Source organism: Chiloscyllium plagiosum, unplaced genomic scaffold (assembly GCF_037043375.1).
Source record: "Chiloscyllium plagiosum isolate Xiang-an unplaced genomic scaffold, Cpla_swu_hap1 HiC_scaffold_4, whole genome shotgun sequence".
In the NCBI taxonomy this organism is placed as follows: domain Eukaryota; kingdom Metazoa; phylum Chordata; class Chondrichthyes; order Orectolobiformes; family Hemiscylliidae; genus Chiloscyllium; species Chiloscyllium plagiosum.
In genome coordinates this window covers 20,236,177-20,260,566 of record NW_028270142.1, presented here as the reverse complement: position 1 = coordinate 20,260,566, position 24,390 = coordinate 20,236,177, and the positions used below count along the sequence as shown (strand labels likewise).

Genomic DNA, 24,390 nt, shown 5'->3' with positions numbered 1-24,390 from the left:
AGGGATATGGACCAAGGGCAGACAGGAGGGAGATTTGGCATTAAGTTCAGCACAACATCGTGGACCAAAGGGCCCATTCTGTGCTATACAGTTCTATGTTATATATTCTATGTAGAAACAATTCTCTTATTCCTTTCTTCTTCTCTCTGTACTTCTATTTTACTCCTGTCTTAATTTTGTTCAAGTTATTTAACTTTTTTTTAAGATGAATGCATTTTTAGGGCTGAAAGACATTGAGGATGCTGTTTCAAACCAATTTACATAAAGTGAAAAAATCCTTCCTATGCATTCTTGTCATCCCATGCAATAAAATGGTTTCATAAAATTTACAATGTAACAATAATTGAAGGAACTGTTTGAACCAATTTGAGAAACAGAACATTGCGTCCATTTGCGTAGAGTATACTATTGAAATACTGTTCATCAAAGACAAATTTATCAGCTATACGGAATGTTTGATTTTAAAACAATGTTAGAAGTCCGAATGATTTCTCAATAAACCTAGCAATAAAGGATATTGCACAGTAAATAGTAACACAAAGATCAACAATTAAGGAAAAGAACCATAATATGCTGACACCAAAGAATGAGGAGTGACCCTAAGGGAGAACATGTTTGAATGACATAGTTTCTCTTATAAACAAAAGACTGTTGTGGTTGATTCGGACAACAAACATATCTTGACCAGATGAGAACAAACATGTTTAAAGAATCAAATCTGTACTAGAGCTGTGAAGATGAAATGGTGCAAGCCATTGAAAGTTAAAGTCATAAACGAACTAATACCTTGTGCCAGACGATTCTGAAGTGATAAATCCCCTCTTAGGTCAAGAGGGAGGACTGACACTTTCATAAATTTTGAACGTGACTGTTTTCTACAAAGTTACTTTGATAACAAATCACTTCTGAGATGAGAAGGTACAATTTTGACTAATCAACAGGTAATCTGACACATAATATTTTAAGACAGTGGCAACTTCACATAACACTGGCCCATTTGAAGCAGATACAGAACAGATTCTCCAAGTCGCTATGCATTGGATGTCACAGACAACTTTGATAAAACTGACAAAATCAACCTTGACAGTACCTAATTAAAAATTATATAAAAGTTAAAAAAAAGAGCAAATTCCTGCAGATGCTGGAATTTGTACTGAATGAGCTGCACTGATGAGGAGTCATCTAAACTTGAAAAGTTAGCTTGCTCTCTCTCCCTGATTCTGCCTGACCTACTGTGATTTCTAGATTTTTTGATGTTGTAAATGAAAATAAGCCTTATAAGGTACTGATATTGTAAATGATCTTCTTTCCTAGATATTGAAATCCTGAAATCACTATATATAAATACAGGAGTATGAGAAAGACCTGCCTTCATTGCTTTTCTTGTTACCTGATTTATTTTATTAGTTGTAAGAAATTTGGAAATAGTGAGGACTGCAGATGCTGGAGAAGTCAGAGTCAATAAAGTGTGGCGTTGGAAAAAGCAGAGCAGGTCTGGCAGCATCTGAGGAGCAAGAGAGTCAACATTTTGGGCATAATGCTTCATCAGTCCTAATGAAGGGTGATACCCGAAACGTCGACTCTCTTGCTCCTCAGATGCTGCCTGACCTGTTGTGCTTTTTCCAGCATCACACTTTATTGACTCAGACAACGCATTATCCAATACATGTGTTCATAAAATTGCATTCAGTTAGATGAGGAATTTAATTAACATTTTAATGTAAAAATAAAAGATTGGAAACACAAATTTGAGAAAAATTGAAATTTATAGTTTTTAAAATATTCGGATAATTTTCTAAGATGTAACATTAAAATAATTACAAATTAACCTGACTTTATAAAAGAAGGTCAAGACAGAAATCTATTCATTAAAAAAAGAAGCAGAAGTATATAATCTGGTAGAAGAGATATGGTTGAACTTTAAAAATATATTTTATAAAGCTAGTTAGAAGGTTTATGGCTTGAACTAAAACCCTGAACTTAAAGGAAGAATTTGAAGGTTGGATAAAAATTGGCTGGAGGTCAAAAAGCACAAGATTGATGAACAACCAGCAAGATAAAGCGTCAAAATTGAGTCCCTGCTATTCAAATTACAGTTTAAAATGTTTGTGTTGAGTAAATTGTTTAAGTTTACAAATTAATCAATCTGTTGCAAGAAAAGGCATGGAAAGGGAAGATAATTTACAACTTGTGTTAAGTATTACTTGGCAGTACATGTTGATCTTAAAAAATATCAAATATTCTACAATGAAGAACATATCATCAATAAGGTGACTCAGTCCAGGTTCTAACAATTGGGAAGATAAAGAAAGTGATCACAAGAGGAAAGGTCTGGCATATAAAGGTTGACCATCAAATATATTCCTTCAATGAATCATGCACAACTTGGCTGGTCATGGATTGTGTCCAACTCAATCAATATTCCCAGCGAAGTTCTCAAATAATGTAATCTTATAAACAGTAAAATTCTTAGAAAATGCCCTCCTGCCTGAGGGGAATCAAGCAGAACTCCAGAGTATCTAAGTTTACTAACTCCACCGGCCAACGTAGATGTATCACTTCTGCCAGAGGTAAATGAACCACAGCATTTAATCATCTTTGGCATTCTTTATATATATGTACGATGTATCTCAGCCAAATACTTACACAATTCTATTTTTATATACTTGATCAATGCCTTTTTTTAGAATGTGTGACATATTCATTCTAAAAAAATCCTATTTTTAGGCTTCCTGGTTTGCTCTTCTATTATCTAATCAAAGGATAAACTTAATCCTGTACCCTTCCTCATCGCAATTCAGAATTCAAAAACCACACCAAGTCATCTTTTGATCTTCTCAGAAAATAGGAAAGGTCATTACAAGATACAGTTATCCCATACAAAGAAACGAGTTAAATAGGCATGTAAAGAAATAATTAGCTAAAAACAGAATAACAGAATCTTGGCACACGAGTATCCACAGAAAAAAACTCTGATTAGACTTATCTGAAGAAGCAAAATTCTATATTTGCAATTCTTTGACTTTTGAATAAACTGCTACTTAGATTCATAGCTAAAAATGTGTTGCTGGAAAAGCGCAGCAGGTCAGGCAGCATCCAAGGAGCAGGAGAATCGACGTTTCGGGCATGAGCCCTTCTTAGATTCATAGTAATGCATCAGTTAAATTTTTTGAAAGGAACTAGACAGATTTCTGATTCACTGGAGAAATGGATCATAGATACATGTCTGGAAAATTAATAACAAATGACTGGTCATTTTTGATTTCAAAGACGACACAAAGGCAGGGTAAACTGTGCAGTTTGCTACATTGTTGTTTCTTAACGTCCTTTCATTTTATTATAAAACTCACATTCAGATTATTCTCAATTCCAAAACATGAGTCAGAATGACAATAAAAACCTAATTCCATTAGGTCTGCTTCTCTAATGTTCCTTTGCCAAATATTTTCATGTTGCACATTTGATTCCTTTTCCTCTTCTCCTGTTGATCTTTTTCCCACATAGAAGGAATAATTTCATGCTAAATCCTCACATCTTTATATTTTTTCTTCTGCTCATTTCCATACAGATGTTATTTTTTTCTTTTAAGGGCAGTTGGACATCACTTGCTAGTGGAGCAATGATTGCTCATGTGAAGGTGGTGGTGATCTGTCTTCTTTCTGTGTTCCTTGGGGTGTAGGCACATTCATAGTGTTGCCAGGAAGGGAGTTCCAGCATCTTGACAAAGCAACAACGCAGAATGGTTGTGAGGCTCCAAGTCAGAATAGTGTATGGCTAGGAGGGAAATTTGCGGGTGATAGTGTTCCCAAGCATCTGCTGCTGTTATATCTTTAGGTAGTTGAGGTCCTGGGTTTAGAAATTGCTGTTGATGGAGACATGGTAAATGTCTGTAGTGCATCATGTAGCTGGTACACACTGCTGCCATTGTGCATTGGTGATAAAGGGAGTGAGTGCTGAAAGTGATTAATGTGATGCCAAGCAAGTGGGCTATTTTGTCCTGATCGGCATTGAATTTCTTCAGAGTTGTTGGTGTTGCACTCATCCAACCAAGTGGGGAATAATCCCTCATAATCCTGACTTATGCTTTGCTTGGATATGAGTTGCTTATCAAGGAACTCCCAGTGTCTGACCTGCTCTTGTAGCCCAGAATTCATGTGGCTAATCCAGTTCAGTTTTTCATCAATGGTAAAACTGAGATGTTGATCGTGAGGGATTGAGTGATGGCAATGCCTTTCAATAATATTAAAGAGGGTATGGTTGGACTCTCTCTTGCTGAAGGTGGTCATTTCCTGGCAATTGAATGTCATTAATGTTACTTGCTGCTTACCAATCCAACCTGAGTGTCGTCCAAGTCTTGCTGATGTCTAAGGACTTACAAGTGGTGCTGAACATCATGCTATCATCACTGTACGTCCCCACTTCTAATGTTTAATGGAGGGTAGGTCATTGAAGAAGCAGATGAAGATTGAGGACATCTGCAATAATGTTTTGGGACACCAGTGATTGACTTCGAATGACCATAACCACGTTCAAAGAAACTACAGAGCTGCAGATGCAGAAACAAAAACAGGAATTGCTGGAAAAGCTCAGCAGATCTGGCAGCATCTGTGGAGAGAAAGCAGACTCAATGTTTTGAGTCCAGTGACCATTCTTCAGGATCTGACTCATATCCTGCTTCTGTCTCACAGCTGAAAAGTATCTGAAGAAGGAATACTGAACCCCAAATGTTCACTCTGCTTTCTCTCCACGGATGCTGACACAAACACTTCCCTTTGGGCTAGGCATAAATCCAACCAATGGAACACTTTCCCTGCTGCTTACCAATTCTGCTTAGGCTCCTTGATGCCATATCCAGTCCAACCTTGTCAAGAGCACTCACATCATCTTCTACTTATTGACTTTCTCCAAAAGTTCACCTCCCTTGCTTCTCCCTCTCTTGTACTGAGGGCCAGTGCTGACAACCTTGCTGAATGCCTGGTAGTTTCCAGCACAAGGTGGGTTCTCAACTTTAGCGTTTTCCTGTAGATCCCACTCTTTCTGTCGCCCAGAGCCAGGTGGAGTTGTAGCTTCGCTACATCCAGCAGTGGGTGCTGTCCGCGCTTGAATTATCGCCCAGTCCGCCTCCCTCTCTCAGCTGAGGAAGGCCTTAGAGTCACAGCTCCTCGTGATGACATTCAACCTCACATTACAGTTCTCTCCGTTTAGAAATGGGGAAGTTTTTTTTACTGGACAAGTGCCCTCTCGGCGCGGCTCGGCGCCCTCCTCACAGAATAGAACAGACTTTGTTTCACACTTTTCTGACAGTTTCTGCACTGACTGTCAACATAGTCTTCATAACGTGCAATGCGGAATTGCTGTTGACTGGTTTACCAATGAAACTATTTCAACAGTTCATCTATTTTTTTTGCTGGGGGTGGGGAAATTTTAGAAAACAAAATCTGTCAGATCCAGAAATGCAACACGCACCGTTTTCCTCCAGTCAATACTGCCTCTCCACCCCTCCCTCTCTGTCCATGGGCTTAGCTTTAAAGAAAACAAGCCATTCCTGCAGTAACACCTCACATTGAATTTCCAATGCACTTCCACATAAGCAAGAAAAAGTCAGCCGTTGGGCAGAACAGCTGAGCGTTTGCATGCTGATTCATTCGGCAATGTTACTTTGCAAGTATTTGCCGGCTGAAGTTGCAGTATTTTGCAATCTTGCGGCAGTTTCCCCTGCTAATGTTTTCTCTCATCTATAATAATGCACTCAGTGATGTAAATATTCTGCGCTCCGCCATTTTGATAAATATCCCTGTTCTGCAAAGGTTTTCTTTGGGGGGGAAACCAAATCCTTCCTTGTTTGTTCAGGGTATTTTTCTTTTGCCTTTTGGAGAAAGTCAATGAAGAGAAATTGCGAAGTCTTTGTTTTTGTCCAGCAGCAAGAGGACAGCAGCGCCTGGTTTGGGTTCGCTGTGGGAGAGGGAGGAGGAGGAGGTGAAGGGTTCGCTGCTGTGTTCAGTTGAGTTTCCACTTGTTTTCCAGGTATTTGATGAATTTCCTAGTTCTGTCGCCCAGTTAAAGCCGCTTTCATTTGACACATTGTCTTTCTAAAGTGGCGTTGGCTATTTTTTGGTCGCTGCGTGTAGTTTCCTTCTGGAACAGGCGTTTCATTTCAGTGACAATTTTACACGCCTGCCTGAAAGATGTTGCTGCATTTCGGTCACACATATCCTGAGTGTGACATTTGTTGGAAGATGTTAAGGCTTTTTTTGTGTGTGTGTGCTTTTTCTTTTCCCGCAGTTGACTGAAACACGGAAGTAACACATTGTAGAGGAACGGAAGCACTTGCACATATGTAGATTAAAGTTGAATTTATTTAGTTTTGTCTCCACCCTGGAAACCCTTTTTAAAAGCGTTTTCAACTAAAGACAACGTTCAGTTTGGTTAAGTCATGATATTGTGTAAACTGATCAGGTGGAGAAAATGCGTGTGGAATGGAAATCGGCGATGCCTTGAGTTTAACAACAGGGGGAACTATTACAATTGAGTCACAATTTAGCAGATTGTATCTATCATAACTGTGCGTAGTAATTGTTAATCGAGGAGATCTGAAAAGATGGCACAAAGCGCAGCGTCAGAATTGTAGTAAAAGCTTCACCCTGGTCGTCGCACAACACAGCGTAAAATCATTCGAAGACATGTACGTGAGTGCTTTTAAACGAGCCGACTGGACTATGAAACACCTGACTGTCAGTCACCACTTAAGTGAACAACTTCTGGCCATCAAATAATAACTTAAAGTCGTTAAACATGTCGGGCCAGAAAATCTCAAGGCGATGTGAGCGTGTGTTTAAGGGGAAAAATAATTGGAAGTGTTGAAGCACAGTGATGAAACATTGATAAAACGTTAATTAGTGAACACTGATTTAACTTGAGACATTGACGGTGTGGTACTTAATACACAAGATATCCATTTTGAAAGGAAATTTTCAAGTGCAGTAAAATTCAGTCAGGCAAGCACAACTTTACAGTTTGTAATGATTAGTTGTCATTTCCTTTTTCTCTTTCATTGGTCACTTTTTCCTGTTATCACGAATTTAACTTTCAGATTAAGCTAATATTTAATAATATGGATCGAGGACACAGGCCAGCAAACATATTTGTCAGATATCATTTTGTCTTAACTTTTTGTATGCTCGCTGTGTTATGAAAGGCTGAGGGATACTTCAACCGTCACTACTCACTGAACTGTGCAATCAACTTCAATTTTTTTTGAAAGTAAGCTGAACAATATCTGTTTAACATACAACTAAATGAACAGAAGGAAATTATTTAACGTGATTTCTGTAACAGCCAACCATCGTTGAAGAGGGAGCAGGATGAATGCTGGTGATATGCTGGAGGGGCCTGTCAGGAGGAGAGTAACAGATGGAGGTCTTCTGATAGGATCCAGTACCATCCCCGCACAAGTAATGGCAGAAGTTAGCCAGCCCCTCAACCTGACAGGTGAGAGGAGTTTTTTTTCTTTTGTGTTGTTCAACCTCAAGAGTGTTTTTTTTAAACAATACCTTGCGTAGTAAATCCTGAAGAAGTACTTTTTGTTATGCGTGGCTAAACAGATTGCGAAATATTACACATTTTTTAATAACAAAAGATCTTCCTTTCAATGATAAGTTTATACTTCCTCTGTAAACTTTTTAAAAAATATGGTTGTGAATTAAAAAGCTGACTAAATATCACACATGATTGTGATGAATTGAAAATGTAATTCCCTCTCATTATGCCAATAACTTTTCACTTTCGTGCTGCTGTTTCTGAATGGAATGCATAAAAAAATCCTTCAAGCACAATGTAAATTTGCATTTCCAGAAGGCAAGTGCTTTGCAGTTCGAATAGGCCTGGCATCAATGAAATCTAGCTTCAAAGGCCATCAGAATGTGCATTTGGTCAATTACTTAATGGGGTAGTGATCAATGGATCTATTGCTTGGAAATAATGTTGAAACTTTATTGCTGGAACAGCACAGCAGGTCAGGCAGCATCTAGGGAACAGGAGATTCGACGTTTCGGGCACAGGCCCTTCTTCAGGAATCTTGATTCCTGTGCCCGAAACGTCGAATCTCCTGTTCCCTGGATGCTGCCTGACCTGCTGTGCTGTTCCAGCAATAAAGTTTCAACTTTGATCTCCAGCATCTGCAGACCTCACTTTCTCCTTGGAAATAATATAAGCCAAAGAAAATGAAGTATTTTTATAGAGGATAAATAGCTCATTCACTGTCTAACACATTCTTGTTAAAACAATGTGGGCAAATGTTTACCAAATAGAATTAGCTACTTTAAAGTATATCATGGTAAAAAAAGGTGTAGACTGAGTAAAGTTCCAACCTGAATGAACCAAAATATTGAAGAGTATGTAATAGCCTCTCTAATGTATTAAAGATCTTGATGTTCATAAATGTCTACTTTTAATCCATATTTTCCAGCTGAAAATAATTTTTTGCAGCAGCGTAAAAAATTGGTGGATTAGAATGGCATAACCAGGAGCTTATCAGTAAAAGTAAGCAGGAGGCTATTGTAGTTTGATTGTGGGTTTAAGTCCCATTTCAGAGCCATGAGTACAAAATCAAGGCAGATGCAATGCAGCTAAGATGTTCAGGAAGCTCGGGCAGATGTTTTAAAAGAAAACAAGGGTACTATTTCGGAGAAGAGTTGGGAGATTTGTTCCCAGTATCCTGGCCAACATTTATCCCTCAATCAACATCTCTAAAAAAACAGATTGTCTGGTCATTATCACATTGTTATTAACAAGAAGCTGCTGCATGCAAATTGCTTGCCATATTTCCTACACGAGAACAGCAACTGCGCTTCAAAAGTATTTAATTGATGTGGAGAATTTCAGGGATAACAAAAGGACTACCTAAGTGCATTTTTTCTTCATTTTACCATTTTAAATGCATTTTTGTTTTTCATTTTTCAGCTCAGTGCACATTGTTTTCTTATTAGAATATTACAATGTGGCATTAGCCACTGAATTGTGACACACAGTGGTGTAAAGAGTAGTACTGATATCTCTGAACCTTTCTGTCTACTGCTGACACTTCTCATTCACAGTGTCACTTGATTTGAGGCAAGATTTAGGCAAATATACAAAGCATCCATGTTCAAACAAAACTACAGTCATAATAAGGAAAAAAGTGAGGACTGCAGCTGCAGGAGATTAGAGTCAAGGGTGTGGTGCTGATGAAGGGTTTATGCTCGAAGCGTCGAATCTCCTGCTCCTCGGATGCTGCCTGACCTCCAGTGCTTTTCCAGCAACACACTCTTGATTACAATCATGATAAGCAGAGTAACATTGGTACTTTATGACCATTGTAAACTTCAGTTGACTGCGTGTTGTAAACTTCTAATTAACTGTTATTTGAGATGTTGAACACTACCAGTTTTGATGTGGTTCATCTTTGCATCTAAGTGTCTTTTATTTTTGCATTAAATGTCAGAAGGCACTGCTGGCAGAATCAGTGCCTGTCAAAAGACATGGCTTCCGACACTGGGCTGAAATGCTTTTCAACACTGTAATTTCATAGCTGCTTAACTATATAGGTATTTTTTACTAGATTGTGAGGGAATGACGATGTTACTGAAGAACACAGTTGTAAAGATTGATTTCAAAGCAACTGCACAATAAAAACTAAGATATGAGAGACAGTAGCAGGTATGCAGATTACTGTTTCTGTGTGATAATTCAGTTGTGCATATTTTACTTTTTGAAGCTTTGAATTTATTTCAAAGTCTAGTTCACTTTAAGGATGAGAAGATTATTGTTGGCCTACATTGCATTTATCTGAATTAAACTCCATCTTCCACTTCTCTGCCCATTGGCCCATCTGGTCAAGATCCTGTAGTAATGTGAGGTAATCCTCTTCACTGTCCATGATACCTCCAGTTTTGGTGTCATCTGCAAACTTACTAACTGTACCTCTTATGCTCATATCCAAATCATTTATATAAATGACAAAAAGTAGAGGACTCAGCACTGATCCTTGTGGCAGTCCTCTGGTTACGGCCTCTAGTCTGAAAAACAACCCTCCACCACCACACACTGTCTTCTACCTTTGAGCTAGTTCTGTATAAATGGCTAGTTCTCCCTGTAATCCGTGAGATCGAACCTTGCTAATCAGTCTCCCATGGGGAACCTTGTCGAATGCCTTACTGAAGTTCATATAGAGCACATGCTCCAACATGCTCAATTGGCCATGATCATGATTATGCAGAATTTCAAATAGAGCCCCAGAAGGCAATATTCGGTAGATGATCAAAAGATTGGTCACAGAGATAAGCTTTAATGAGCATCTTTAAAGAAGAGTGGTTCATGGAGGGAATTCCAGAGCCTTGAGACTTGGCAACTGAAAGAGGTGTGAAACAGTTGTGCTCCAGAGACCAGAATTAAAGGAGCACAGATGTGTGTGTGATGGAACTAGAGAGAGACTGAGAGGGAGGGACATGTTCATTGATATATTTGAGAACATGGACAAGCGTTTCAAAATGGGATCCGTACATGACTAGGATCTGACAGGATTAATGGATGACCAAGACTTGTTTTGAGTGAGGACACGGAGAAGAATTTTAAATCATCTCAAGGTTACAGGTGTTAGAATTTGTGAAACCAGGAAGGAGTGCTTTGTCCACCTCAGTCCAACACAGGCATCTCCAAATCTGTATTTTTGAGTGTTCTTCTCACCCCTGTCCTCCGATTCCCTATCCAGAGACTGTGCTCTTGCATGCTAGAGTTTCAGACCAGGGAAAATGACCTGCTTGAGTCTATCCTGTCAAAACCCTTCAGAACGTTGGATATTTCAATGGAATCACCTCTGATTCCTTTAAAATCCAGATTATAATGGCCAATTTATAAGTCTCTCAGTTTAGGAGAACTCTCTTCTCTCAGGAACGAATCTAGTGAGACGTTGCTGTGCTGTCAAAGACAAGTATATCATTCCTTGTATGTGGAAATGAGAACTTCCACTAACACTCCAATGTGATCTCACCAAACCCCTTTATAATTGAGACACATATGACCTTGTTGTAGTCCACTGTCTTTGCAACAGAGGCCAACTTTTTTTTTGCATTTCTCATTGCATGTATTTTTTAAAAATACCTTTTGCAAATCTATGGCATCTCCATCTAATGGCTGGCCTGAATGACCCTATTCGTTATTTTCTCAACAAACTCAAACATTTTACATCTGCATTTCTCTTGGTACAACCCACTCCAATTAGAAAGTCCCCTTCCCATCTTCCCAACCTTACACTAAACATATGGGCGGCACGGTGGCACAGTGGTTAGCACTGCTGCCTCACAGTGCCAGAGACCTGTGTTCAATTCCCGCCTCAGGCAACTGACTGTGTGGAGTTTGCACATTCTCCCCGTGTCTGCGTGGGTTTCCTCCGGGTGCTCCGGTTTCCTCCCACAGTCCAAAGATGTGCAGATCAGGTGAATTGGCCATGCTAAATTGTCCGTAGTGTTAGGTAAGGGGTAAATGTAGGGTTATGGGTGGGTTGCGCTTCGGTGGGTCGGTGTGGACTTGTTGGGCCGAAGGGCCTGTTTCCACACTGTGAAGTAATCTAATCTAATCTAATCTGTACAAATCATCTGACATGTCACTGCTGCCTCCAGGTCTTCATTGTACATCATCCTGACAACATTCCACTCCACATATGGACTTGTTTCCGTTTGTGGCTTTTACTAAATTTTCACACAGATTAATTTATGGATCAGAAGTGGTTCAATAATGTGATCTGAAAACAAAGCAACACTTCCAGCTCCAGAACCACAACTTCCACATCTCTGCACCCTTACTTTGTTGATGATATGTTTATTATATTGTTATGATACCATAAGTGTAGGACATTATTTTAAGGGCATAAGTATCTATGGCAAAGGACCCTCTTGTACACTGTGGTAGTGTCCTTACCTATGAAACGGAGGCGTGAGTTCAGGTCCCACCTACTCCAGAGGTGTGTAATAATGTCTCTGAACAGATTGATTAGAAAAATAGGTGAAATAAAAAACAGCAAAAGGAAGTACCTCGGGCAAAAGGTCCTCTTGTGGCACAATGATGTCCTTGCCCATGGACAGGGAGGTCCGGGTTCAAGACCCACCTGCCCCTGGGTGTAATAACATCTCTTAACAGGTTGATTAGAAAAATAGGTTAATTTTTCCTAAAAGTACCCAGGGCACTTTTAGATGACTGGCCCTTTAAGATGACTGTCATATTCAAAAATATTTGTAATCAGCCTGTTTGTGTATGTTGTGACATACCTCCAGAACAGGTGGGACTTGAACCTCGAGGCAGGGACACTAGCACTTTGCCACAAGAACCCTTGTGACTTTTTAATGTGATTATATTTTGGATTCAAAATAGTATAAAGAAATGCTACGCTTTTCTGGTGCATTGTTAATATCTCTACCTCTGAGTCAGAAAGCTCCACATACCCCAGACAAATACCATAACATGGACATGTGGGAGTAAGTTTGGAAGTAGAAATATTTAAATGCATTCTGAAAATAAACCTTCATCAAGAAATATATTACTGTCATAGAGATGTACAGCATGGAAACAGACCCTTTGGTCCAACCCGTCCATGCCGACCAGATATTCCAACCCAATCTAGTCCCACCTGCCAGCACCCGGCCCATATCCCTCCAAATCCTTCCTATTCATATACCCATCCAAGTGCCTCTTAAATGTTGCAATTGTACCAGCCTCCACCACATCCTCTGGCAGCTCATTCCATATACATACCACCCTCTGCGTGAAAACGTTGCCCCTTAGGTCTCTTTTATATCTTTCCCCTCTCACCCTAAACCTATGCCTCTAGTTCTGGACTCCCCCACCCAGGGAAAGGATTTTGCCTATTTATCCTATCCATGCCCCTCATAATTTTGTAAACCTCTATAAGATCACCCCTCAGCCTCCAACGCTCCAGGGAAAACAGCCCCAGCCTGTTCAGCCTCTCCCTGTAGCTCAGATCCTCCAACCCTGGCAACATACTTGTAGATCTTTTCTGAACCCTTTCACGTTTCACAACATCTTCCCTATAGGAAGGAGACCTGATTTGCACACAATATTCCAACAGTGGCCTGACCAATGTCCTGTACAGCCGCAACATGACCTCCCAACTCCTGTACTCAATACTCTGACCAATAAAGGAAAGCATACCAAACGCATTCTTCACTATCCTATCTACCTGCAACCCCACTTTCAAGGAGCTATGAACCTGCACTCCAAGGTCTCTTTGTTCAGCAACACTCCCGAGGACCTTACCATTAAGTGTATAAGTTCTGCTAAGATTTGCTTTCCCAAAATGCAGCACCTCGCATTTATCTATATTAAACTCCATCTACCACTTCTCAGCCCATTGGCCCATCTGATCAAGATCCCATTGTAATCCGAGGTAACCATCTTCACTGTCCACTACACCTCCAATTTTGGTGTCATCTGCAATCTCTTTCACTCCGTCAACCAATTTGGGATCAACTTATCGTGGCAGCAAAGAATGGTTGCCAAATTGTGAAACAAAGGTTTTTTTTCAAATGGAAGACTGTAATCTGAGTTAGTTCTGTCAAACAACTGACTGAAGGCAGGTATAAAGCATCAAGGTATGACCTCCCACTACCGTTCTTTGAAACTGAACTTCAGACAAATGGAAAAAGAAAGTGAATACATGAACATGGGCCACTGCTTTACTCAAGAGAGGAGAAGCAATGTTATTGTCACTTCCTGTCAAAAGCCAAATAGCAGTGAAGTACATTGTGCCTGTCAGGTGGACACTGATGAAAGTCTAGGTGCTCTATTAATGATTCGTAGGTAAAATTTAAAATAAAGATTAATTACTAATTCTCATAAGTTCCATTTTTTTAAAAGGACTGTTATTCCATAGCCTATTGGTTTGCACAATGTATTCTATGTAATTGCAGAAATTCAATTTGGGAATTTGTTGTTCGATGCTTGCTCTCAAGTTGTTGGATAGTGCGAATGAGTAGAATGCGGATAGTCTTCTGGTTTTATCTGATCTTAGATTTTCAGACAGAGGCATGCTTCCGGGTCAAATGTCTTTACTTGTTAAAACATTGCTGAGGAAGCAGCCGTTTCCAGTCGCCTTCCTGGCAAAAATAGGACGTTGAGTGGTGTGACGGAAGATGGAGGACACCATGATCATGGCCTTTCAAAATTGGACAGATACATGACACGTGTGTCAATGCAACAGATAAATCACAGACAGGAGAAACAAGGATGGAGTGATCTTAGATCTGGAGGACAACACATTTGGGTTAATAATCGAAGAATGAACCCCAGAAATGCCTGCGAACTGTGAATTTATATTTCAGATATGATTCAAAATACTATTATGAAGTAAATTGACCAAAGCAAAATGCAGGGTTTTTGAAGTGATGCCTGACATGGACAGTTTGGAAGTTGAGGATAATGTTGATCAGTATGAGGGATTTGTGCTGGACACAAGTAGCTTTGTTCCAGTAGTGAATGTACCTTTTTTGGATTCATTTAATTGCACCATGTTGGACATGGCACATTGACAATAAGTGAATGGATTCAATCAACAGGATTAATTGAAAGTTAGGGAGTATGAAGCTCGACTTGCTTCTGATTCAGGAATGACAACACTTTGAGGTTACGACAAAAAGATGGGTGATCCCATATGGAATAATTAGAGTGAACCACCTAATTAATGCAGAAGTGTTACCAACAGCTTTCTCATTTAAGTCCACAAGTAAAAACAGTAAAAAAAGATATGGTCTTTGCACCTGGATGAGTGCAGCTCTAACAACATTTTTGAAGCTTGACACCATCCCAGGACAAAGCAATCTGTTTGATTGGCACCCAACCAACATCTTCAACATTCACTCCATTCATCACCGCATTGCAGCCACACTGTGTACCACAAGGTGCATTGCACCAACTTACAAAAGCTTCTTTGACTGAGTGTCGCAAGGATTGGTGCTGGGTCCACTACTTTTCATCATTTATATAAATGATTTGGATGTGAGCATAAGAGGTATATTTAGTAAATTTAGTAAGGATAGTGAAGGTGGTGTTTGGTATGCTTTCCTTTATTGGTCAGAGTATTGAGTACAGGAGTTGGGAGGTCATGTTGCGGCTGTACAGGACATTGGTTAGGCCACTGTTGGAATATTGCGTGCAATTCTGGTCTCCTTCCTATCGGAAAGATGTTGTGAAACTTGAAAGGGTTCAGAAAAGATTCACAAGGATGTTGCCAGGTTTGGAGGATCTGAGCTACAGGGAGAGGTTGAATAGGCTAGGGCTGTTTTCCCTAGAGCGTCGGAGGCTGAGGGGTGACCTTATAGAGGTTTACAAAATTGAGGGGCATGGATAGGATAAGTAGACAAAGTCTTTTCCCTGGGGTGGGGGAGTCCAGAACTAGAGGGCATAGGTTTAGAGTGAGAGGGGAAAGATATAAAAGAGACCCAAGGGGTAACCTTTTCACACAGAGGGTGGTACGTGTATGGAATGAGCTCCCAGAGGAAGTGGTGAAGGCTGGTACAATTGCAACATTTAAAAGGCATTTGGATGGTATATGAATAGGAAGGGTTTGGAGGGATATGGGCCGGGTGCTGGCAGGTGGGACTAGATTGGGTTGAGATATCTGGTCAGCATAGATGAGTTTTACCGAAGGGTTACTTTTCCGTGCTGTACATCTCTATGACTCTATGACTAGTCGCTTCCAAATGTGTGACAACTATTAGGTGGAAGGACAAGGGCGTGTGAATCCACTACCTACAAATTTCCTGAAGCCACCTGCCATTGTGGAACTATATATCCCTTCTTTCAATAACATTCAGTCAAATTTTGGAACTCCCTCCCTAAGGACTGTTGTGGTTTTCCCTGGGGTGGGGGAGTCCAGAACTAGAGGGCATAGATTTAGGGTTTAGGGTGAGAGGGGAAAGATATAAAAGAGCTCCAAGGGGCAACCTTTTCACACAGAGGGTGGTACGTGTATGGAATGAGCTGCCAGAGGAAGTTGTGGTTTAAGACAACTTCATGGATTTGGGGATGGAGGAAGTGGTGTAATTATGTTATGATCTGCAATTGAACAGGTTGGGCCTGGAATTTTCAAAAACAAGAGATGATCTTATGGAGACATATGAGACTTGGATGACTTTGCAGGGTGGGTGCTGAAGGGATATTCCCCCCTTGTCAGTCAGGCGAAAATGATGAAACAAGTTAAAATTACTTACTCTTCCATTTCAGAGAGTGATGAGACTTTTTTTTATTTCCAGAGGGTTGAGGGCCATTGGAACTCTATTCTCCAGAGAATGCATCATCATTGAATATTTTAATGGCAGCGATAAATTGATTTCCATTGTCAAAAGCCTTTGTTGTTGGTTTAGGAGTCCATGTGGAACTGATCTCAAAAAATCATAGGGTTCAGCAGGTAATAAGGAAATCAAATGGAGTGCTGACCGCATGTTGGAGTTGACAATGAGAAGTTTATTTTCCCTAGTGGGAGAGTTTAGGACCAGATAATCTCACTGTTAGACATTGACCTTTTTAAGAGATGAGAAATTTCTCCCCTCAGAATGGAGTGAATCTGTGAAATTCTTTACTCCAGAGGGCCATGGGGCTAGATCATTAAGAATATTCGAGACTAAGATAGACAAAGGTTTAATCAAGGATCATTGGGTCAAAGCTGGTTGGGTGGAATTGTGGATTAGCAGATAAGCCACAAACTCCTTGAAAGTTTGAGTAGACTTGATGGGCTGAATGGCCTATTTCTGTTCCTGTTTTATGATCTTATAATGTCAAAGTCATATCAGCCACAAGCTTATTGAATGACGGAGCTGGTTGAAGGAACCAAATTGCCTACGTCTCCAAAGTTGTATGTTTTAGTACCTCGCCATCTGAATCCCAAAAACCTGATCACCACCTACAAGGTACAAGTCATGGAGTCATTGAGATGTACAGCACAGAAACACATCCTTCGGTCCAACTTATCCATGCTAAGTCAGGTATGCGATGGAATGCTTTCTACCTACCTCGTGAATGCTGGTCCAACAACATTTAAGAAGATCAATACCATCCAGACCCTCAGAGCCCACTTGATTGACATCCCATCCCCTTCACCATGTTTAACACTCTCTCCCTCCATCACTGATGCAAGCTGACACCAGTGTCTACTAACGACAAGATGCACTGCAACAATTCACCAGGACTCCAATGACAGCACCTTCCAAACTCGCGACTTTTAGCAAATTGAAGGACAAGGACATCAGATGGATGGGAATGCTATCACCTGCAAGTTCTTCTCTAAGCCACAGAACAAACCAAACTTAGCACAACATTATATTTTCCTCTTGTCCCTTGGTTAAAGTCCTTCAACACTCTTCCAAACAGGTTATCCCGACACCACATGGACTGTAGCAGTGTAAAATGGTGTCTAGCTTCATAATTTGACTGGCTTGAGATTGATTTAATGAACCAATAGGCTGAACGAGTTAAAATTGAGTCCATTATCTTTGTATTTGTTGGAGGAATATGGGGCCGGGTGCTGGCAGGTGGGACTAGATTGTGTTGGGATATCTGGTCAGCATGGACGGGTTGGACCGAAGGGTCTGTTTCTATGACGTACATCTCTATGACTCTATTTGTACTGAAAATACATTGGCAAAACAGGTTCAAGTCTTCTGCTGGAGTCTGTGAAATGTAGCCATAGAAGTGGCATATGCATGTTATGGATGATAGATATTTTGATAGTGGCATCTCACTTCAGCTGTTTGAGAACAGCTGAGTCAAATCCTTGTTTTTTAAGGGTTTGAACTTGCTTTTTAAGGTAAGCTTTTTTGGTTTTTAATTGAAAATGGAAACTTGCAGCTCAGTCAACTTTTCAGTTTGCCATCAAACTGAAAGTAGGGAGCAATGATTTGAATGCTTAGAGATTTGGCCAGGATTTCACTTAGTTTAGTTTTGACACTAAGCTGTTAACTCATGATTAATACAAGTACATCTGTGTTTTATGTATTTTATTAAATACAGACTTGATTGAAAATTAATTGGACTGAAATTTCTATGCATGTACTTGTCTTAGGAATTAAGTAATAACGAGTATAATAATCTATGAGAAAGTGCATTGTGTAACAATATTATTCCTGTCAGAAATATCTTGGGCTGTATGTTGTTGCTGATTTGCTGACAAGAATTTACATTGGCATCACATTGCAATGATTTGCGTATGTTCTTAAGGCCATGCATCATTTTCCTTTTTATATTAAAAGAGCAAATTGTGAGTAAGGTGTATGATTTCTATTACTATCATTTATTTTAGAGTTTAGATTCTGAACTGGTAACATATGGATTTTAGTGTGTGTGTATGAGGGGGTTTAGTAATTAATTTGACAGTCTTTATTGGAGCCATGATTCTTATATTTGTGTCTCTCAGAGAGTTGGTGACTGTATGGGCAGTTCTGGAGTGCTAATGTGTGTTTGCTTATATTGAGAGATGTTTATGGTCATAGACAGCAACCATTGAAAGATATTTGTTTGCTTTTGGTTCAGAATAATCACAATTTATTTTGTTTCAGGGAAAAACTCAGAGACTGGAAAGTTTGGGGGAAGTTTGCAGAAGACTGGAGTGAGATGTAAGACTAGTTTCTCCTGGAGAAAGGAGTTTGTTCAGAAATGTTAGGAAATAGGTTTCATTTGAAGATTCCAGACCAGAGGTGTTTGGTTAAGAAACCTGAAAGGTTGATTTGAAGCTAAGGAAGGTTAAGCTCGTTTGTGTGAATAATCAAGGAAAAGGCTAACAAGGTCTTGACTGGAAACTGAAATAGTTAAGTCAAACCTACAGATGTGATAGAAAAGGGAACTTTCCTGTCTGGCTTTTGAGTATTGTAAAGTGATACAGTTGAGATTAGCTGTAATTCAGTTTGCTACATGTTTTGAAATCTTTGAAACACTTATCTGTAAAGAGTTTGGTTTGTTTTATTTTATCTTTGTTCCTTTTATGTAATAAACTCTGCCTTATTCTGCATTGTTTGCTTACATTTCAGTGAAAGACCACCATATTAAGTAAACTGGAACAAAATATTATCTATCATGCCAGATTTCAATTTCAGACTGGCCATTTCAAGTAAAAACATCAGTAGGGATAAAGCAATAATATAATTTTAGTCAAAAGATTAATTCCAATCATAGAAAAACAATGTGCAAATTTACTGCTATCTGGCGAGTTAGTCTAGCACGTGGAAGTAACATAAAAATGAAATTGAGATGGAAAGAATTTTACATCCTGATATCCATCATTACAATTAATCATTGAAACAGAGAGCTTACTTCAAAGGCATGATTTATTGACTTGGCAATGAATTTGTGTTTTGCTTGCAATATATTTTAGGTTTTCTTTTTTAACCTCCACAACAGTGTTTGTATTAAGGAAGGCAGGTATATGGTTTCTTTTACACAATGGTTTCAAGCAGATTAACACAAATAAACCGGCTTACCTTGCATTTAGTATTTCCTCTCTCTGTAATAAGGAAAGACTACTGGACCTCCTGAGTGCTTTTCCACAGTAGTCACTGTTGTGATGCAGGGGACGTTGTTTTTCACTTTCCTCATTTCTCTACAATCTACTAATGCTGGATTTAGATATACAAAAATCTTCCACAAGCAGTTCTCTAAACTGACTTCCATATGCATAATTGTCAAAACCACAATTTTTTAGTTGTATGAATAGAGGCTGCAAAGAAACAGTTACGTTAAAACTGCAAGCTGGTAATGACTGGAACCTACTCCAGTGACTGTGGAAAGCTCATGCAATTAGGTGGTTCAAATAATTCTGCTTGCCTAAAATGTAGGTGCATTAAATAGTAAAGTGCTAATTTGTTTAGCATTTATCTTGCTGTCAGTGGCAACACTGTCATTTCTAGCGTGGATTGAAAGCACCTGCTTGGCTGAAACACATTACTTTTGGCAGAAGATGCACTCCTATTGATATTCGTAAACTTGGAAGGGAGCTGCAGAAAGGCTGAACATCAAAGTACTGTAATTTCTTTTGTGAGGAATGGAGATGCGACCTTGTGTTCTTCTATTTAGAAGCAACAAAATAGAAATCTACATAATTGTTGGGACTCTTTTCCATTGGCTACCATTGTTGCTAATTAGAAACATTGCAAGAAAATTCCTTGCCCATTTACATTGGTAAGATGGAATGCGTAAATTTGTGTATTTTTTGTAGACCCCTACATTCCTATTCTTGCATACTTAAAACATGAAATGATTCAATTTCTATGATAACTAAAGTATTACTACAGGGAAACTGAATAAGTGCACAATGGAGTATAAACAGCCCTTTGTAGGGTGAGATAGTGAATGCTGGGACAAGTGCTGAGCATAAACACAGCAGACGTCTGTCAGGATGAATGGCCTTTTTCAGTGCAATAAAATTCCATGTATTTTATGTACAAAAGTCAGAATAACTTATTTTTTTTTTGTTTGCAGACCTTTCTCAGAATATGGGGGTGAAATAGAAACATCGTCACTGCACTGCTGGTCCCTTTAAATTGCAAACTCCACACAGAGAGTCGCCTGAGGCGGGAATTGAACCCGGGTCTCTGGCGCTGTGAGGCAGCAGTGATAAGCATTGACTGTGATTGGAAAGCATTTCAACCCAGTAATTACATGTTTATATTTCTGAATCAGTGATTGATAGGAGGTTGTACTTTTCCCACTGGTGGCAGTAACATCACTTCATTTTATTGTTCTAAAGCCAAAGTTTATGGAATGAAATCAATTTCAAGGAATACAGTGAAGATCTTAATTTTTTAATACTGAACCCTCTTCTGATCAATATATGCATCAGTCTGGATTCTAAAGTGGTTATGATGCTTGTGGGTAGCATGGTGGCACAGTGGTTAGCACTGCTGCCTCACAGCGCCAGAGACCCGGGTTCAATTCCCGCCTCAGGCGACTGTCTGTGTGGAGTTTGCACATTCTCCCCGTGTCTGTGTGGGTTTCCTCCGGGTGCTCCGGTTTCTTCCCACAATCCAAAAATGTGCAGGTTAGGTGAATTGGCCATGCTAAATTGCCCGTAGTGTTAGGTGAATGGGTAAATGTAGGGGAATGGGTCTGGGTGGGTTGCGCTTCGGAGGGTCGGTGTGGACTTGTTGGGCCGAAGGGCCTGTTTCCACACTGTAAGTAATCTAATCTAATCTAATCTAATCTAAAACTGCCAGCAAACACTGTCATTGTTCCACTGAAATTGACACAACATGGATAGAATACTGTGGAAATCGAAAAGCTGCTGTTCATTACCGGATGCTTCTTCAGTGGATACACTCTTCAGCTACTCTAATAGTGCAACCCAGTAAAACTCCTGTGAATTCATGAGAACTTGCAATGTTCATTTTTGTAACATTGGAAAAACTCTGGTTTTAAACATGATACCAATTTCATAACTACTGCTAAAACCCATCATTGTACTTGATCATATGTTTGTTGAAAACTAAGTTTTTCTGCATTAAAAATAAATCCACTTTTGTTTGCTCCTGGTAATTTCTGGGCTAATAACATCTGATTAAGGGCAGCATTTTGTGATACATTCTTGATACTAATTGACCTCTTTCATTTCTGCAGCTACAAGCTTCCTAATTAATCCCTGCTATTGCAGGACATTGTTAACACATTTTTTTAATTGCAAAATGCAACTGCATATTAACTTGTCTTTGGTTAAACTTATCTTTGCCTGTGAAGTCAACTGGAGGTTTACGGAAGTGTTATTTATTGGCATACTTCATTAGTTTCTGTGATTCCCACCTCTGGCATGTTCGACGGTTTTTAGCATACATGACCGTCTTAATTTGTTGCTTGGTAGCAGCAGTGTGTATGATCTGCAAGATGCACTACAGAAATTCACCAAAAATTGGATTGAATTGAATTCAATTTATTGTCATGCGTACCGAGGCACAGTGAAAAGCTTTGTCTTGCGAGCAATACAGGCAGATCACACAGTTAAGTCGCATAGTAGTAAATAATAGGTAAACAGCGGCAAAAACAAAAACACAGGTACAGGCAAATGTTAAGAGTTTGTGAGTCCATTCAGTAATCTAACGACGGTATGGTAGAAACTGTTATGAAACCGGCTGGTGCGTGTGTTCAGGCTTCTGTACCTGGCTTCTGTACTTCCTTAGGCAGCACTTTCAAAACCCATGAGAATTTCCATCTGGAAGGACAAGGTCAGCAGATACGTGCGAATGCCACCACCTGAAAGTTCCCTTCTAAGCCACTGACAGACCCAACATGGAAATATTTCACCGTTTCTTCACTGTTGCTAGGTCAAAATTCTCAAATCCCCTCCCTTAAGGGCATTTTGGGTAAACCTGCAGAATGTGGACTGCAGCAGTTCAAGATGGCAGCTCACCACCATCTCAAGGGCAACTCTAGATGGGCACTAAATGCCAGCAAAACCCATGTCCCATAAGTGGATTCTTAGAAAATCATGGCTCATATATCTCAAAAGCAAATGTATTGGGGACTGTGAATAATTTGACTTAAATTTAAAATGTCAGATATGCAACAGTCTAGGTCAGCTGATTTCTTTTTTGGCTACTTCCCTTCATACCTCAGCTTGCTTAATTATTTGAGTATTTATTGAGTTCCCTGATAAGTTAAAACTAAAAACAATATGCAGAATGTCTCATTTTGTTTATTCTTAGTTTACTTTGAACTTGGAGAAAGTGAGAACTGCAGATGCTGGAGATCAGAATTGAGAGTGTGGCGCTGGAAAAGCACAGCAGGTCAGGCATAAGGTTACTGATGAAATGCTTATGCCCGAAATGTCGATTCTCCTGCTCCTTGGATGCTGCCTGCCCTGTGCTTTTCTAACACCTTACTCTCGACTTTACTTTAAACTTGGTGTATATTTTCATCTCGAACTTTATTTGGTTCCAGTTAACGGAATGCTTTAACTTACAGGAATGGTCATTGTATCATTTTTTACATACACATATAGTCCTTTTTATGGTATTGTTTCTATGTCAAAATAATTTAAAATATTAAACATTTTATTTAAACAAATTGAACAGAATGAAAATAGCTTTGAGTAGTTTATAATGATTCCTCTCTTTTATTTCTCCATGGCCTTTTAAGTAAGTAATTCAGAAGGAGGGACGATGATGTCTGAAGAAAAAGGCTGGCAGGCTGTACCAATCAAAATTGAAAGAATGGATGAAGAAGCTGAATCAAGCAGTGCAGCTGATGTGCAGGACTTCGATATATATAGTGCCATGGAATGGAAAAATGGAGTGGGTATCTTGCCTGGCAGTGACCTAAAGGTATGTATCTTTAACTTTGGCTTCTAAATTTTCTAATCTTTCATCTCCCCCTCAGATTCCTGGACAGAATAATTCTAGTGACAATAAGCTTTCACCTTGGAAATAAAAACCGAATATACAATGATTATTCGGCAAACAGATTGTACATGTAGCAAGTTAAAGTCATTAAAGAACCCACATTTTTGCATTTATTGTCAAGATTGTTCAGCTAAAATACCATGGTATTTAGTCAGGAAAGAAGCGTGTTCGGGTTTTATTACTATTGAACATCTGTTGCATTTTCTGGAAGTTGTGGACATGGTGGCAGTAGCTACTGCTGCTGCTTGGAGATCTATTCTTCTGAGATGTCATACTTGTCTATCGCATGCCATCATCATCATTTATCTAGCGTAGCTTGTCTGCAATTGCTCCGAAACATCCATCATCCAATTGTGCCATGGCTGCTTACTTACTTTCTATTTTAATCTCAAGAACCTGTAGTTTTTCAGCTCTGATCAAACAGCTAAGATACATTTTCCTTTTTGGATGTTAGTTTTTAGAGTTCTTGCTCTTGAAATTTCATTTATCTTATTGTCTGCGTGAGAATTTTTAAGCCGCTATCTTTGCATCCGAATTTTAAATGACCCCATTTTCTTCCATAGATCTTCACTTGTTGTTCAGGTGGTACCAGATTGTGGTGACAGAACACTTTTCACTGTATCTCAATTGATATATCTGACAATAAATCCTTCCATCCATTCATTCATTCATTCATTCAGGTTTCAGAGGCATACAGGAAATTGAATGAATTTTGCACCTCATGTATTTTTTGCCTTGTTACCAGTTCAAGGTTACCTTTTAACACATCCTTCAACTTCACAAAATTACATAATTGTATCTTTAATCATCTTTTGACTTGAGTATTCCATCTACAATCTTCTGCTAATATTTGTGCTAAATTGACAAACTCATCTATTATTCCAGTGTAACCCCATTTGAATTTTCATTCTTTCTTCGAATGTATTCTATCATTGTTTTATCTAATTGATGCTCATACTCAATCCATATTCAA

At 39.3% G+C, this 24,390-nt stretch overlaps 1 protein-coding gene across 5 annotated transcripts in view; it reads left to right on the top strand.

Annotated features, from left to right (window-relative positions):
- The first annotated feature begins 5,520 nt into the window (after nt 1-5,520).
- LOC122549360 (lethal(3)malignant brain tumor-like protein 4) overlaps nt 5,521-24,390 on the top strand; it is a 312,681-nt gene continuing 293,811 nt past the window's right edge. For 2 of the 5 annotated variants that reach the window (XM_087986018.1, XM_087986020.1), the window contains exons 1-3: nt 6,392-6,682; nt 7,336-7,488; nt 23,155-23,339. In XM_087986018.1, the coding sequence (XP_087842144.1) occupies nt 7,362-7,488; nt 23,155-23,339 (312 nt within the window). In that variant the 5' untranslated portion in view covers nt 6,392-6,682; nt 7,336-7,361. Of the gene's footprint in view, nt 6,025-6,391; nt 6,683-7,335; nt 7,489-23,154; nt 23,340-24,390 lie in introns of those variants that run through there. The other 3 variants (XM_087986019.1, XM_087986017.1, XM_043689041.2) reach the window with 2 other exon arrangements.